This window comes from Marmota marmota, unplaced genomic scaffold, assembly GCF_001458135.2.
Source record: "Marmota marmota marmota unplaced genomic scaffold, marMar, whole genome shotgun sequence".
Classification (NCBI taxonomy): Eukaryota; Metazoa; Chordata; class Mammalia; order Rodentia; family Sciuridae; genus Marmota; species Marmota marmota.
Window position 1 is genome coordinate 13550479 of NW_026000229.1, and position 17718 is coordinate 13568196.

General features: G+C 35.3%; 1 protein-coding gene across 1 annotated transcript in view; it reads right to left on the minus strand.

Annotated features, from left to right (window-relative positions):
• The window catches only part of Fem1b (fem-1 homolog B), a 20131-nt gene continuing 2413 nt past the window's right edge, over nt 1-17718 (minus strand). Inside the window, exon 2 of the mRNA XM_015480489.2 lies at nt 1-6277. Within this exon, the coding sequence (XP_015335975.1) occupies nt 4642-6277 (1636 nt within the window). The 3' untranslated portion in view covers nt 1-4641. The remainder of the gene's footprint in view (nt 6278-17718) is intronic.

Here is a 17718-nt window from a genome sequence, read left to right on the forward strand (position 1 = left end):
TAGTTTTTTCAAACATTTACTGAACACAAATACCATTTTTCCTTTTACACAGCAAGATTGTTAGTTTCAAATTAGCTGAGCTATTAGGACTGCCAATTGCCATGAAATTAGAAATGATTCTACATGTCACAAACTCAAATAGAAAATGTCATGCAATATATAAATTACTAATAGACTTCTGGTGCAGTCAGCAAGTTTACTATGTTTATTAAAGTCACGTAAGTGTTTTGACAAAAGTGCACAATAGAATGACATCACTGGGTTGTTATAAATCACAGTGAATTACTAGAGTACAACAATGTAGTTCCTCTAGATGGAGGATTGCAGGAAGGGGTGAATATTATGAAGGACAGGGTCTTTTCAATAGGTTCAGCCAGTCAAATTTTTACTCCAAACTATGCACCTCTGAAAAGACTGGATAGGAAAGCTGAGTTGTTTTTCTCCCCCTCATCTTTTCTCCTCTACTAAGCAACAACAAAAAAAGCCATGCACAAATTTTACAACACCTGATTAAAAACTAGATACAAAACCTGTGCACTTCATCACTTGACAAAGCTTGCATCTTCGTTCCTTCGTTGTTTTGATTAGGCCATCCATCACATGACTCACCCCTAAATGAAAAGCTGTTAATAATTTAGCAATATTCACCCCTGCACACACATCAAGACACACTCCCCATAACCATCAAATCACTGTCCCTTCCCTGCACATGGACACACAGGTACACACCACAAATCTAGGACTAGAGACCACATTAACTTTACAGCTTTAAAAATGAATATATCACCATTATCAGTGTGGTATTTGTTTCAGAACCCATATCTGGGGAGGGGATACTGTACAAATCAGCCCATCTGAAGGAAGGTTTGGGCAAATCTGCCAGAAATGTCTAAGAAAGCCCTGAAATGTGATACACATATCAAAGAGCTTTCTATTTTCAAAAGATGATACCCAGAACAATGCTGCACATTTTCAGAGTAGGAATGAACACAGCTTAAAACCTTGTGGACTAAAATCTTTTCGTAGAGCAAAAAGGCAGAGTTTTGTTTTCTTTACCCACCTCTTAATGTTACAGGTCAGTGAGAAAATCAAAACACTCATTTGTACACTGATACATATGGTTAGCCTGAAAACGAACATTTCAGGTTTTTCTAGAAATCTACCATAAAAACAAGGACTCTATACTTTCATCCAACTACTCACTAGTTCAACCACTGGCTGCTTCTAAACCAGCAAATCATAATCCCAGATCCAGCAACTCACTCCTCACAATGTCCCATTCCAGAACAAGGAAATTATTCTGCTTGAATCATCCCAAGTAGTCTTATTCAGAGAGTAGCTGCCTCAACTATGGTGAAAACTATTAACAGGGTATCATTCCCTAAAATTTTAATTTTCAAAAACACTTGTCAAATATAGTTGGCATTTAGGGAGCTGCTGACCCCAAATCATATTTTTACTTCAAACAATGTTATCATAACTAAGTCTTCACAATTATCAATTATTAACCAACTATTAAAATAATGAAATAAAACCCTTCTCAGAAACAAACAAGACCAAAGCTTACAGATGGCCCATTTTTTTGATTTGTTTGTTTGTTTGCTTACAGTTCCCACAGCAAAGAACCTTAAAGTAGCTAGGCTGTGGCCTCCCAGAGCAATCCAGGGTGTCAACTGAAAAAAGCCATATTGTCAGATTCAGTTCTTAACGCAAAAATGTGACCCCTTCTTTATCAACTGAGGGGATAGATCTGCTGCACATTCCTTGAGTTAAATAGTTAATTTAAATTCAAGAGTTCAATTTCACCAACACAGTTAAAAGCAGAAGACCCACCAAAATTTCACATGATTTGCAAACAAAAGCATCCTCCTGGGCTTCTAGTTCACCCAGATTTATATGAAAATTCACAAGCAGGACAGAGAAATTTTGAGAAAGTCTGTAAAGCTATCAAACAAGAGTTACAATTCAAAGCATAATTCTACCAATAACAAACATCAAATGACAAAGATGGCTGCAAAATGAAGACAGCCTAGAGTTCTCAGTGAGCTGATACAGAACTATTACCTTTCTTACCTATTTATTTTCTTTAAAAAAAAATTAAGTTCACAAAGGATTTGGCTAAACATATATTAAAATAATCCTACCAAAAGCAAATGTAAGAAACAGGCATGTAGTTCACTTGTTTCAAGAAAAGTTTTATACAGGTGGTTCACAATTCATATTGAATTGGTATTACAAGACAGAATTAGATCCTCAGCAAGATAACGCACAATGTACTACTATACTATAGTTTTAAAAAAAGTCTAGTTACCACTAGTACAGTTCATAGTTTATTCCGCTATCTTCAAATTCTTTCTCCAAGTTTGTCAGCATTTCAATGAGCATGATTTACATTATCCAGCATTCAGTCTCCCTTCTTAAAAACTCATTAAATTTTGATGTCTGTCTGAATATGTACATATAATCATTATTCTCATTTTATAAATAAGTAATGTCTAAAATAGTGCTGGTCCTGGGTAGCCAATGGGATGAAATGTTTTTAAAACATGCAATATTATTTGATATTTTAAGTTTTGGTATTAATAATCATATACATTTAAAATGGAACCAAATAAATACTAAGTATCACAGCCATTCCTCAGACTGTCCAATATGCAGGCTTTGTAGACTGAAAAACAAAAGGTCTGATCTGAGCAATGTAAAAGGCATGATTCACTCACCTTGAGGAAGTACATTTTCTCTTTCCGGCCACTGAGAATTGCCAAAAGCAAGGTACAGTATTCCCTCGATTCACACCAGAAGATCAAGGACAGTAATTTCCAAATTAGGGCTTATTTCAATTCCTCCCTTTAAGCCATCCTAAAAACCTTCCTTGCAAAATGTCAGGTTAGGAAAATAGAAATCTATTACCATGACAGGATTTACCATCAAAAGATTCCTAACTGAAGCAAGAAGACACACAAAGTAGAAATATAGCAACAGTATCTTACAACTTTGGGGGGGAAAAGCTTTTAAAGTCTCCCCTCCCACCATTCAAAGTATTTCATTTTGTGGGGTATCTCTATTTAAGGCCCTAGGTGCTGATTTTGGCTTGGCCACTATTTCATACTGATCCAACCGCAATCTCTTTAAATAGTTTATAAAACAATATCCACACATAAAATGTTAACTTAAATCTCATAGTTTTTTAAGTTTATATCTGATGTTGTGACATCATTATAATGCTTTTCATTAAGAAAAAAAAAAAAAGCTGTAGGTCTTCATTTACAGTACCATGCACTATGAGTAGCTAAGGCATTCATTTGGCACTAGAGAGAAAATTACAGATACAGCTAATTTTAATCTCATATCATTTTTAGCATCAATAGAAATAGGTATGTACCTTTTGTTTAATTTCTGTGATGCATAAAAGATAATCACAGAATACTCTTTAGTTTGATAGTTAAAATGCTGCTGATAAATGAAATAAAAAACAAAAGACCTCTGTACAGCCTGTTGGAATAAGTGACATTTTGTGGTGGAAAATTTTGTAGCTCTGACAGAAATACCTTTAAAGTGGTATTGAGAATGATTTCAGCATCAAAAACACTTAATTTCCTACACCACATTAGTGACTTTTCTATTTCTTTAAACAGACTAAGAAAGTGAGATAAATCAAAAATATCCTGGTTCCTTTTCATTTGTCATAAACACCTTACCAGGGAAGCACAAATATATGTCCTCAGGAAAAGTAGCTTCCAAATTTTAAGATACAAGAGGAAAGAAAGAGGGGACAAAAATAGAATGTATAACTACATTGTGACAATTTGTTTCATAAGAAAACAGCATTCATAATTTTTACATGTCTGAGAACTGAATCAAATGCAGATGGCTGCAATTTAGATAAATTACATTAAAACAAAGACTTCAAATAATTCAAGCCTAAAGGCAAAGAGTCCATCAGTATTCTCTGAAAAGTTGGTTTAAGATTATCACTTTGAATATATACTACCCAGCATAATTCAACAATTTCAATGGATTTAATTTTATAAATCTGTAGCTATTATTAGCACTTTTGTTTTCAGATTAATCTGAAGCTATACTTTTTTTAAGTCCTTCTGATGTTAAAATGTGTTGTATCACTTCACATACATTATGGAAGAGTGAAAACTATCTACAGCAGTTTGGCATATGCAGAACACCTGGATCTCCCATTACTTTTAATGTTCCTTTGTAGTTGTTTTTCCTCCATGAAATCCTCGAAACCGCTGCATGGATAACACACTGACATAGGCTAAACAGAAATACTTTTTGTAGGCAGCTGTTTAAAACATTATCAACTTGAAATAATAAATGTCCCTCATTTGTTACACAAACAGAATATTTTATATTCATTCCTTAAAAAAAAAAAAGACAAATAGTTAAGTGACCAATATCCAAACACCTTAATTATAGTTACACCTAAACAATGTGGCTTTGCTTAAAGTGTTTGAAATCAATTACCATATGAGGCTAGAAGACCAAAGACAGAACTAAGGAAGGGTGGGTTGAAAGGAACAGTGGTGGAAAGAAAAGTAAAATTTATGAACACATAATTCTATTGTCTGTGATTAAAGTCCTTTACTTTAGCACCACATTAAACGATTTTACATATCCAGTCACTTAATGAAATCCAACAAATTCTTCAAGAGTTCTGGGGATCTGGTCTTGATAGTTAATGTCATTAGCCCGAACTGCTCGGGCAGCCAGGCACTTGAGACTCATCTTCATTTGAGTTTTGAGTAGTATTTCAGATACCCCAGTTGTACTTTTGTCTAGTGGAGTCTTATTCTGCTTATTTGTCATGTCGGTGTGAGCGCCAGCTTCAACCAGGCTAATGATGATAGAGTGTAAGGTCAAAAAATCACTGATGGGCCTGTTGTACTGAACGATAATATGAAGGGCACTGTTTCCCTCATTGTCCACAGCATTCACCTCAGCACCACAGTCCAGCAGGAGCTTTGTGACAAGTGCGTTTGGAAAACTGCAGACATCATTGGTGTGGAAATCATCGACTGGGGTATTCGAGTTGACAGCTAGATGCAGCAGGGTGAAACCTTCACGAGTTCTGGGGTCAAGGTGAATCAGGTTGTAGATCTGCTTGTTAATTTTGCGCTGATCTTCTTCACTGCAATGTGTTTTGGTGGAGATGCACACTAAATACAGAAAGGTATAGAGATTACATTCGTAATTGTCCATAGCATTGTGGACATCAGCATCTGGGATATTTTTTACTCTGTTCATACTTTGTTCTATTTCCAAAACACTACATCTCAAAACACATTCTATGTCTGGGGCCTTCACAGTTTCATTCAAATGTATCATCTGTGAGAAAACTTGGGCAAATCGAAGAAGATCTTTGTGGGTATTCCTGTTTCCTTTCTGTCTGAGGTGGAGCGCATGAAGCCACAGCTTGATACACTGTTCAAATTCCATATTATCTGCATAAACAGCCCCCCTGTAAATGATGGGGTGGGAAACATCAATGTTGTCAGCACCTAAAATCCGTTCCCGAACTATAAGGCCTTCCATATGAAGAGCATCTCTGTCTTGTCGAATGGATTCCAGTTCCTGAGGGTTTCTACATTCAGTTCTATTCCCATAAGCATGGATTGGTGGCAGAACCTCTTTTTCAAGAATGTTATCACCATCTTGAAACCTCTCCAACATAGCTAAATATAAATAGTGGTATGTCTTCATGATGTCATAGTTCTCGCGGTCATTGGCAAAGGAGGCACCCAAGAGTTCCAAAGCTTCGATCCGACTTCTTCGGTCACAATCAGCATGAGACAGCAATAGTTCAACAACATCAGCTTTACAGCTTTCAGCAGCTACTTTCAATGGTGTCATCCCATGGCCATTCACGACTATAGCAGCTCGCCATTTTATCAGCTCTTTCACAATATCTATGTGCCCAGCTTCAGCTGCAAAGTGCAATGCTGTGGCTCCACAATGTGCTTTAGCGTTGGGGTCAGCGCGTTGCTCTAACAGATATCTGACCACATCAGTGTGTCCCTTATATGCTGCGATCATTAGGCAGGTGTTGTCATACTTGTTGGCAATGCTGATGTTGGCATTATTTTCAACCAAATATTTCACAATGTCCAGTCTGCCATCAAAGCATGCTGCCCGCAGCGGGGTTGAGTTGGTTACTGTGGTATGGTTCACGTTGGCTCCATGGCTGACTAGAAGTTTAACGACTTCAAAATGTCCTGCTCCTGCAGCACACCAAAGAGCAGTGGCACCATCAATGACATACCTGCATATAAAAAGAATAAACAATTAGGTAATAGAAATCAGATGCCCTAACATAAGTTTAAAAGATGTATTCATCTGCACTGATAAGGCATCCCTCTCCAGAACAATAATAAAATATTATTTCTGGTGAACATAAAAACAGGCAATTTTGGGCTGGGGTTGTGATTCAGCAGTAGAGTGCTTGCCCAGTATATGCAGGGACCTGGGTTCAATCCTTAGCACCACATAAAAATGAATGAATGGAAAAAAGGTATTGTGTTCAACTTCAACTGAACATATTTAAAAAAAAAAAAAAAGGAAATTTCAATAAATGTATTACTATCACTGTTATTTTTAAAGCTCCTGTGTGTGTGTGTGTGTGTTGCTGAGAACTGAACCCAGGTCCTAATGCATGCAAAGCAAGCACTCTACCACTGACTTACATCCCCAGCCACCTAAAGCATATTTTTTAAAAAATATTTATTTAGAAGTAGTTGGACAATACCTTTATTTTGTTTATTTATTTTTATGTGGTGCTGAGGATTGAACCCAGGGCCTCGCCCATGCTAGATGAGAGCTCTACCACTGAGCCACAATCCCAGCCTGGCTAAAGCATATTTTTAAAATAAACTGAAGAATTGCCCACTTGCTACTAGCAATAAGCAAAATAAATTTCAGAAAAAAACTAAAATTGTAGGAAGGTTTGTAAGATCTTTTCCACCAAGTTGATATTGTAGCTCTTAAAAACACAGCAGTCTCCCTTCATTAGGAAAACCCTACTCCCTACAATAACAATGTATTAGATACTGCTTTCAGGTGTGTGGGGGAAAAGCAGATAATATGTTCACTTTGTGAAATTATTATGTACTTATAATTAACGGGGGGTTTTTTTGTGAATAGTATGCCCCAATTTGAAACATTTTAAATGTCTGTGTGTATAAATGTATATATTATGTTTCTACTTGTGTTCCTCAAACAAACTATTATTGGGGATTTGAAAGGGAGAATACTAACAGCAAAAAACAACTAGTACTTCCAGAGAACCAAACAGGTTACCCTATATGATGGGACTTTGTGACTCCGTATTCACCACCTACTTAACTTACTGAACCTCATACGTGCTAAGGTTGCTACCTAACATATAAAATTAGACTCTTGCCAGAAGTACAATCTTTCCCACTTTTCCACTTTAAATTTTTTCCCAATTTTTGTTTTGTTTTGTTGTTATTGTTTGTTTGGGGGATTAAACCTAATAGCACTTGACCACTGAGCTACATCCCAGTTCCTTTTCATTTATTTTGAGACTGGCCTGGAACTTAAGATTCTCCTGCCTGAACCTCCCAAATCACTGGGATTACAGATGTTTACCATTACACCCAGCTCATTTTCTCAATTTTTAATCCTACTACTGACCATAAGTCCTAAAAAGTAGATATTTTCCAGAGCAATTCAGATCTACTATGCTATAAAACTAATAAGTACACATGCAAGTGTTAAGGGAAAAAGTCAAAGAATTATTCACAAAGGAATTAAGTCTATATAACAAAAATCTCACTAATGAGCTTCCCACTGCACAATCTTATGTTTTAAGGTTTTACGTCAAATTTATTTGCCATGAAGTGAAGAAAGAATAAGCTCCCCTTGGTGCTATGCTTTGAATGTGTCAGTTAGAAAATCCAGGTGTTGCCAATGTGAGGTAGAGCTTTTAAGAGATAAGTAGGTGATTGAGGGCTCCTCCCTTCCCAAATGAATTAAGACAAGTAGAAAAGAGCTTCATGCAGTGGTTGGTTGGTTGGTTGGTTGGTGACTGGCCTTCTGCCTTCTACCTTGTAAAGACAATATTTCATTCCTCCTCTCTGAAGAATTCCAGCCCTCACTCACAACCAAACCTACCAGTACCTCAATCTTGACTTTCCAGCTTCCGGAGAAATGAATTTCCATTCTTAATAAGCAGCATGTTATAGCAGCATAAAATTGACTAAGATGTATAAAATAGTTAAACCTTGGTTAACACCACCACAAAAAACATCACCCAATATCACTTTTGCTAGAAACAAAACACCCATTCATAATTCAAGCAATTATTTTTTTCAGTTTCAAATTATTACACAAAATGGAGCGGGCATGGTGGTGCACACCTATGATCCCATTGGCTTAGGAGGCTGAGTCAGGAGGATTGCAAGTTCACAGCCAGCCTCAACACTGGTAAGACCCTAAGCAACTCAGTGAGACACTGTCTCTAAATAAAATTTAAAACAGGGCTAAGGATGTGTCTCAGTGGTTGAGTGCCTGCCCCTGAGTTCAATCCCCAGTACCCTCCTCTCAAAAAAAAAAAAAAAATTATTACACAAAATGTCTATAAGTACAAGTCTTCTCAGCTGGCAATGTTTATCTATAAGGAGGAGAGTAGCACTAACTAGAAAGTCTTGAAGGTGTAAAAAATGTCCTTGTATGTTGATCTGGGTGGTAGCTACCTGGATGAATATTTACAGAAAAATATTCAGCAAACTGGACACTTAAGATATGTGCATTTTACTATATGATAATACTCAAAAATTAGAAGAATTCTGAAATTTCTTTTTAAATTTTTATTTTTAAAAATGTTATTTGGGGGCTGGGGATGTGGCTCAGCAGTAGAGCGTTCGCCTCGCACGCGCAAGACCCTGGTTCGATCTTCAGCACCACATAAAAATAAATAAGAGAAATAAAGGTATTGTGCCCAACTACAACTAAAAAATAAATCTTTTTTAAAAAATGTTATTTGGTCTGCACTTGCCTAGAACTTGCAAAGCCCTGGGTTTAAACCCAATCTCTGTTGAAACAAAGAGAGAAAGTCCATCTAATTATTAACTGATTTTTAAGAAATAAAGAATCAGTAAATTAAGATATACCAGTGGTGTGTTTTATTAATAGTTGCCAACTGTACCTACGGCCAAGAGTTCAGTTCAATAAAAACTCATTTACTATAATTATAAATACAAAGTTCAATAAAACATTTTCACCGTCAACAAAAAATGCCATTTGCAACATCAAAAATATCAATACCTAGTCATAAACCAAATGAAAAACGTGCAAAACATCTACACTTGAAACTATAAAACACTCCAGAGGCTAACAGAAGAAAACCCAAAATAAATAGAGAAATGATTCATGTTCATGGTATTGAAGACACCATAGTGTTCAGATGTGAATTTTCCACCAAAAAAATCTACACATCTGATAAGATCAAAATCTTAGCAGATGGGCTGGGGATGTGGCTCAAGCCGCGCTCACCTGGCATGCGCGGAGCGCTGGGTTTGATCCTCAGCACCACATAAAAATAAAGACGTGTCCACAGAAAAACTGAAAAATAAATATTTAAAAATTCTCTCTCCTCTCTCTCTCTCTTTAAAAAAAAAAAAATCTCAGCAGATTGTGTGTGTGTGTGTGTGCATGCATGGGCACATTCACATGTATAGAGAAATAAACAGGCCAATTCTAAAAAGTATACAGAAATGCAACCAAGGCAATCATGAAGAAAAATAAGGTTGGAGGACTAACTACAGTAATTAAGAAAAGCATGTCACTGGTACAAAGACAGAGAAACATATCAATAGAACAAAAAATTCTAGAAATGGACTCACACATGTAAGAATCACTTGGTTTATGACAAAGGCTCCAGGGAAATTCAGATAGAAAGTATGACCTTTTTAATAAATAGTTCTGGTGCAACTAAATAACCTCTGTGGCAAAAAAAAAAAAAAAAATTAGCCTTGACTTCTATCTCACGCTATATACAAAATAACAGTAATATAAACCTTTAGACAAAATACAGTACCCCTTCATGTTCAAAACACTAGAAAAAAACAGGGACAGTAGGAACATACCTCAACATCATAAAAGCTATATATGCTAAACCCAAAGCAAACATCATTCTAAAATGGAGAAAAATTGAAAGCATTCCCTCTAAAAACTAGAATAAGACAAGGATGCCCTCTTTCACCACTTCTATTCAACATCATCCTTGAAACTCTAGCCACAGCAATTAGACAGGAAAAACAAATTAAAGGAAAATGAATAGAAAAAGAAAAACTCAAAGTATCTCTATTTGCCAATGACATAATTCTACATTTAGAAGAGCCAAAAAATTCCACCAGAAAACTTCTAAAACTCATAAATTAATACAGCAAAGTACAGGATATTAAGTCAACACCCATAAATCAAACGTGTTCCTATACATATGTTACAAATCTACTTAGAAAAATTAGGAAAACTACCCACTCACAATAGCTTCAAAAAAATAAAATACTTGGGAATCGATGTAACAAAAGGGGTAAAAGACCTCTACAATGAAAACTACGGAACACTAAAGAAAGAAATTAAAGAAGATCTTAAAAGATGGAAAGACCCCCCCCCCCGTCCCCATGCTCCTGGATAAGCAAAAATTAATATTGTCAAAATGGCCATATTACCAAAAGTATTATACAGATTTAATGCAATTCCTATTAAAATCCCAATGATATTCTTCATAGAACTAGAAAAAGCAATTCTGAAATTCATTTGAAAAAAATAAAAAACCCAGAATAGCCAAAGCAATCCTCAGCAAGAAGTGTAAAGCAGGAAGTATCACACTACCAGACCTTAAACTATATACTACAGAACCATAGCAAAAACAGCATATTGACACCAAACAGACATATAGACCAATGATACAAAATAGAAGACACATAGACAAACCCACACACACACAAAAAAAATACAGCTATCTCATACTAGACAAAGGCACCAAAAACATTCACTGGAGAAAAGACAACCTATTCAATAAATGGTGCTAAGAAAACTAGAAATCCACATGTAACAAAATGAAATTAAACCCCTTTTCTTACCCTGCACAAAACTCAAAGTAGATCCAAGACTTAAGCACTAGATCAGAGACCCTGCCTCTAAGAAAAGAAAAAGTAGGCCCAAATCTTCATCATGTCAGCTTAGGACCTGACTTACTGACTTCCTTACCAAGACTCCTAAAGTATAAGAAGTAAAATCAAGAATCAATAAATTGAACAGATTCAAACTAAAAAGCTTCTTCTCAGCAAACAAATCAATAACATGAAGAGAGAGCCTACAGAATGGGAGAAAAATCTTTGTCACATGCACCTGAGACAGAGCATTAATCTCCAGGATATTTAAAGAACTCAAAAAATTTAAAATAACCTAATCAATAAATGGACTAAGGAACTGAACAGACACTTCACAGAAGAAACAATCGATCAACAAATATATGAAAAATTGTTAACATCTTTAGCAATTAGAGAAATAAAAATCAAACTACTCTAAGATTTCATCTCACCTCAATCAGAATGGCAATTATAAAGAATACAAACAATAAATGTGGGCAAATATGTTGGGGAAAAGGTACACTCATACGCTGCTGGTGGGAATACAAATTGGTGCAACCATTAGGGAAGGTGGTTTGGAGATTCCTCAGAAAACATGAAACAGAACCACCATTTGACCTAGCTATTCCATTTCTCAGTTTATACCCAAAGGACTTAAAATCTGCACATTACAGTGATGCATCTCAATTCACAATAGCTAAACTATGGAACCAACCTAGGTGCCCTTCAACAGATGAATGGATTAAAAAATGATACACACACACAATGGATTATTACTCAGCTGTAAAGAAGAATGAAATTATAGCATTTGCAGGTAAATGGATGGATGGAAGGAGCTGGAGAATATGATGATAAGCAAAATAAGCCAATCCCAAAACAACAAAAGCCAAATGTTTTCTGATTAGTGGATGCTAATTCACAATGGGGTTGCAAGGAAGGGTGCTAGGGAAGAATAAAATTATTTTAGGTAGAGGGGAGTAAAGGGAAGGGAGGGGGTATGGAGTAGCAAAGATAATAGAATAAATCAGACATGATTACCTTATGTACATATGTAACTATACAACTGGTGGAATTCTACATCATGAATAACCAGAAGAATGAAAAATTATCCATTACATATAATGTATCAAAGTGCATTCTACTGTCATGTATAACTAATTAAAACAAATTGTAAAAAAATTAAAAATATTAAAAAAATATAAACCTTTAATGTGAAAAGCAAACAGTAAGGGCTTTTTTAAAAGAATAGACACTTTGATAGGGACAGCATCACACGCCTATAATTCCAGCTACTTGGGGGGTTGAGGCAGGACAATAGTAAATTTGTGGCTAACCTCAGCAACTTAGCAAGAACGTGTCTCAAAATAAAAAATAAAAAGAAGTGCAGATGTAGGGTAGAGTACCACTAAATTCAATCTCTAGTATCCCCAACCGCATCCCTCTTCACACAAAGACTAGACTTAGTGACCTTGGGAATTGATCATTAATTTCTTAAACAATTCACAAAATTATTATTAATCATAAATGACAAAGTGATTTACTGCACTTCAGTGGAAAAAAAAGGAATTTCTTTCTTTTTAAATATTTGTTTTTTAGTTGTAGTTGGACACAATACCTTTATTTTTATTTATTTATTTTTATTTGGTGCTGAGGATAGAACCCAGGGCCTCGAACGTCCTAGGCAAGCGCTCTACCGCTGAGCCACAATCCCAGCCCAAAAAAAAGGAATTTCCATTGATCAAAAGACTTTAAAAAGTGAATAAGCAATCCATCCATTGTGAGACGATATCTGCAATAGATATATTTGCCAAATCAATAAGAAAAAGGCAAACAACCTATTTTTTTAAAAAAATGAGATATAGGACTTAACAAGCAGGCTTCACAGAAGATTTCCAAATGACCACTATGAAAAGATACTCAAGATAATTCCTCACCAGAGAAACGCAAACTAAAACTAGTACTGTCCAACACATACCCACCAGAAATGCTAGAATTAACAAGACTGATAGGACAATACTAAGTGTAGACCAGGATGTGGAGCAACTGAAACTCTTGATACTGGCAAAAACTGCTGGTACAAATGTAATTTGGTTCAATCTCTCTGGAAAAACTGGCACTATCCATTAGTTAAACATATACCTATTTTATGCCCAGCATTTCTTCTTACTTCTCCTTAATATGTACCAAAGAAAAATGAATGCAAATGTCTACCAAAAGACAAATATAAAAATATTCGTAAACGCTTTATTCATAAAAGTGAAATATTGAAAATAACCAAAATATCCATTAAGTAGAAAATGGATAAACTGAAGTATTTTCATGTAGCATTAAAGAAATTAAGTCACATGCTACTGTTACATGGATGCATCTCATAGATACTGTATTAGCACAAAAAGCTAAAAACATAAGAGCATACTGAATGATTTCATTTACAGAAGCTCAAGTACAAACAAAACTAACCTACAATAATAGAAGTCAGAATAATCATTACTTCTGGGAGGGGAAAAGGGAGAAATTGAGAAGGGGCATAAAGGAAATTGTTAGGGTGATTAAAATATTAATTAACATTAATATTAGCTTTAATCAAGAAAGTGATTAAATGCATTTAAGGTTCATGTACTTCGCTAGATGTTATACTTTAATTCGTGTGTGTATGTGTATGTGTGTGTGTGTGTGTGTGTGTAAACAGGAGGCACAAATGGCTTTAAATAGTTTCAATGACTACAAATGTTTTATATCAAAGATTTTCAATATACCAAGCACTGTATTAACCACTTAATAATGCAATAGATCTCATTTAATCTTTACAGTTACAATGACCCAATGAGGTAGATACTATCATTATGTCCATTTTACAAATATAACTGACAGGTTTACTTGAGATTGAATATACAAAAGTACTTTGAGTATCATAAAATGCACCCAATGGAAGGAAACATAGTACATGTTACTGTTCAAACATTTGTTTCAATTTAAAAAGCAAATTTTCCAAACTGATTATTAATATAATCTACCAAAAACCAAATACATAGTTATGTATGGTTATATTTAGATGGTTAGTTACAATATTTCCTTGCTCTGGTTTTTAAAATATAAAGTTACTCACATTATATAATATGAATCTAAACTACTTAAAACTCAAAAAAATGTTACATTAAAATAGGCACTCAGGGGCTGGGGTTGTGGCTCAGAGGTAGAATGCTTGCCTAGCATGCATGAGGCACTGAGTTCGATTCTCAGCACCACATAAATATAAAATAAAGATATTGTATCCACCTATAACTAAAAACAAATACTAAAAAAAAAAAAAAAGGCACTCACACTGTCTTTAACTCTAGTAATTAAAGTATTACCCTTTTAAAAAGAAAGAGAAAAAGTGATTAGAATATTTTTTACCTCAAACTTCCCAGAATCTATGATAAAGTAAAATACTAAACTACAAGTATGTACTTCCCTTGGTTTTCATAATGGAAACTATTTGGTCAGTTTAATCTTTTTGTTGGAATAGTCTAATCAGTTCCATTTTTTTCCTTTTAATTCTATACAGTAATGTCACAGAAACCTCAAAAAAGTTCCAATTAACTTTTTAGCAACATTCACTAAGTTACTATGAAAGAAACCATAGAAAACAATCTTTCCAGTCACAGTCCAAAACTATAGTGCAAATTCTCTATTATGCTTCATCTTATAATAAAAAAACTATAATCTTATATTCACCTTTTCAAACAAAAAGTATGTATCAGACCACAGAAAGTTTTCACAGTAAGAGATAACTTTTTTTTAATATTTTTTAGTTGTCAATGGACCTTTTATTTTATTTATTTATATGCAGTGCTGAGAATCGAACTCAGTGCCTCACACATGCTAGGTAAGTGCTCTATCCCAGCCTAAGAGATAACATTTCTAATCACAAGGCTAAGCACACCAATCTCCAGATTCAATGTGAACTACAAATGCCTAGTTCAAGCATTTGAAATGCAAATAAAAATTCATTAAATGTATATGGTCAGCACTTTATTTTAGCTAAAGTCCTTAATATCACTTATTACATCAAACGTAGTTCCTTCAAACATATATTGGCAAGGACTTTCTACATGCAGTCAGATGATGGTGTGCCACAAGCCTATCCTACACCTGGACATTTATGAATAGTATTAGTACTAACACTGACTTTAAATGTAAGGGCACTCAATAAAAAGCTTCAGCATTCTCACAGGTCCTGTTCTTTCCATCCATGTCAGCAATCCTCCTCAAGGACAGGTGGTCCCCACAAATACTGGCAGAGAGCAGTCAGACCTCAGTCCAGCACAATATTCCATGGTCACATGACACTATTCCTTTAATCTGTTCCACACCTACAACATTCTTAGCAGCTTCCCATTCTCCAACTACAGGTTCTTCTTTCATTCTCACTCATGACTTTTCTTCTTGCCCAGTCACTTATGTCAACTTTGGTACTCATGTGTTAAGTCATAAGTAAAATAATATCAAATATTGCTCCTAAGAAAAAGCAAACAAGAACTGAAATTATCAATATGGGGCTTAATACAGGTGGTGTTCCCCTCCCCCCCTTAAGTCTCAATTGAATCCAGTTTGGTTTCCTAAGGTATTACAAAATAAGGTATTATAAAAAAAAGTTTTAGGCAGAATACATACTTAAAAATAAATAAATAAATAAATATATATATACTTTTATACAATAGTTATTTAATTTTGTCCCTCCCTTTCACACACATACATACAAAACACAGCAAACAAACTCATAACTAAAGATACTGTTGCAGGAGCTGGGGTTGTGGCTCAGGGGTAGAGCACTCATCTAGCACATGCAAGGCCCTGTGTTTGATCCTCAGCACCACATAAAAAATAAAGGTATTATGTCCAACTACAACTAAAATAAAATAAAAGGTACTATTGCATGGGATGAAGCTAAGAAATGAGTCATTCTAAAGACAAATACCAAGTGAATAACAGAAATCATAAAAAAAAAATATTAAGAGCAGGAGAGATGGTGAATAATTTGGCCAAAACTCGTACAGATGGTATGCAAATAACTAAAAATTAGAAAGTTATCTATTTCACACATAAAGAGAATATGTTTGTTAGTGTCCATTGTCTATGGGTCTCAACTGCCAAGAGAAGATAAAGTAGAGGAATTGGCAAAGTACTTTCAATAAGCCAGCACTAGGACAGGGGGTTCAGCTCAGAAGTAAAGCCCTTGCCTGGCTTGCACAAGGCCCTGAGTTCCATCCGCAACACACCTCAAAACACAAAACAAAAGCCAGACCCAAAGGATTGAGTGAGCTTCATACTGTTAACACCACTCAGGCTAACATTTTCACAGTATCTGAGAAAGTGCAAAGACAAATTATCACATTTACAAATAATCTTTTCTGGTTCTGAAATGCAAAAATCATTTTGGGATAAACTCCAAAATAATCCCACGAACTGGCATGAGGGCTTGAAAGGTGGCCATAAACTTCGATTCTTCTCTTTTATCAATTAATTGATAAGTTCCTCAAAAGTAGAAACCTTATAATTTCCTCTTTATACTCAAAAGAAAGTGATTCAGGGTTAGGCCTACCACGGCATTTAGTAAATAAAATAAATACTAGACTACTTCAACACAGCAGCTAATAAATTCACAGTTGTAATAATCTATAAGCTAGATTATAGTTTACAGATTCAAGAAACCTCCGAGAAAATGGCAAATGGTGGAAATGTTTGAAACTGCAGTTTTGCCAGTTTTATTCTTTATATTTTACACAAGGATCATTAAAATCTGGTCCCCACCTCTTTCCAGTCTCCCACAATCTCTTTTGTAATTGCCCCATCTTAAATTTTTTCTTGCAATAGCAATGAAACATTTGTCATTGCCAGTGCACCAAGCAGCTGTCCCTCTTCTACATGTCTACTCTCTTTAAAGCCCAGCTCATAATCACCTCTTCAGTGAAGCCTTCCATGATCCCCACCCCCACTGCAAAGCTGAGCACTCTCCCTGTTTTCCCTCAGTAATCCAAAGATTTCTAAGTCTAAATGGCAAAGCATCTGATATTACTCATTCATATATCTATTTCTCCCCCTATACATACTGTCATCCTCCACAGTGGGAACACTATGTCATTTGTCTCTATATACCAATACCTAGCTACTACAGAGTCTGGCACACAGTAGGTGTCCAATATATGTTTGCTTGCTACACCCCTTAATTTCACTGGCCAGTGCAGAATACTGGACAAGGTAAGCCACTAAACACACTCAATGCTATATTTCTAGTCATTTCAGGTTATTTTAATTGCCTCCTCAAAATAGCTTTGATGATCCAAGAAGATACCAATAAGCAAAGCCTTTCTAACTTCTTTAGAAAACTATTTTCCCTCCTGACTGTTCTCTCTTATCCACATTAGCAAGCTCATTAGCAGTAGTGTTCCCTGTAGCTGTTATTGCAGAGAATCATATCTTAATGGATACATGTGCCTATATAGCTGGAATGATGCTGGAAGTTCATTCTGCTTTACTCCTGCTCTAGGAGTAGGTAAAGCTATGAGAACGCAAGAAGTCACAAAAAAAAAAAAAAAAAAAAAAAAAA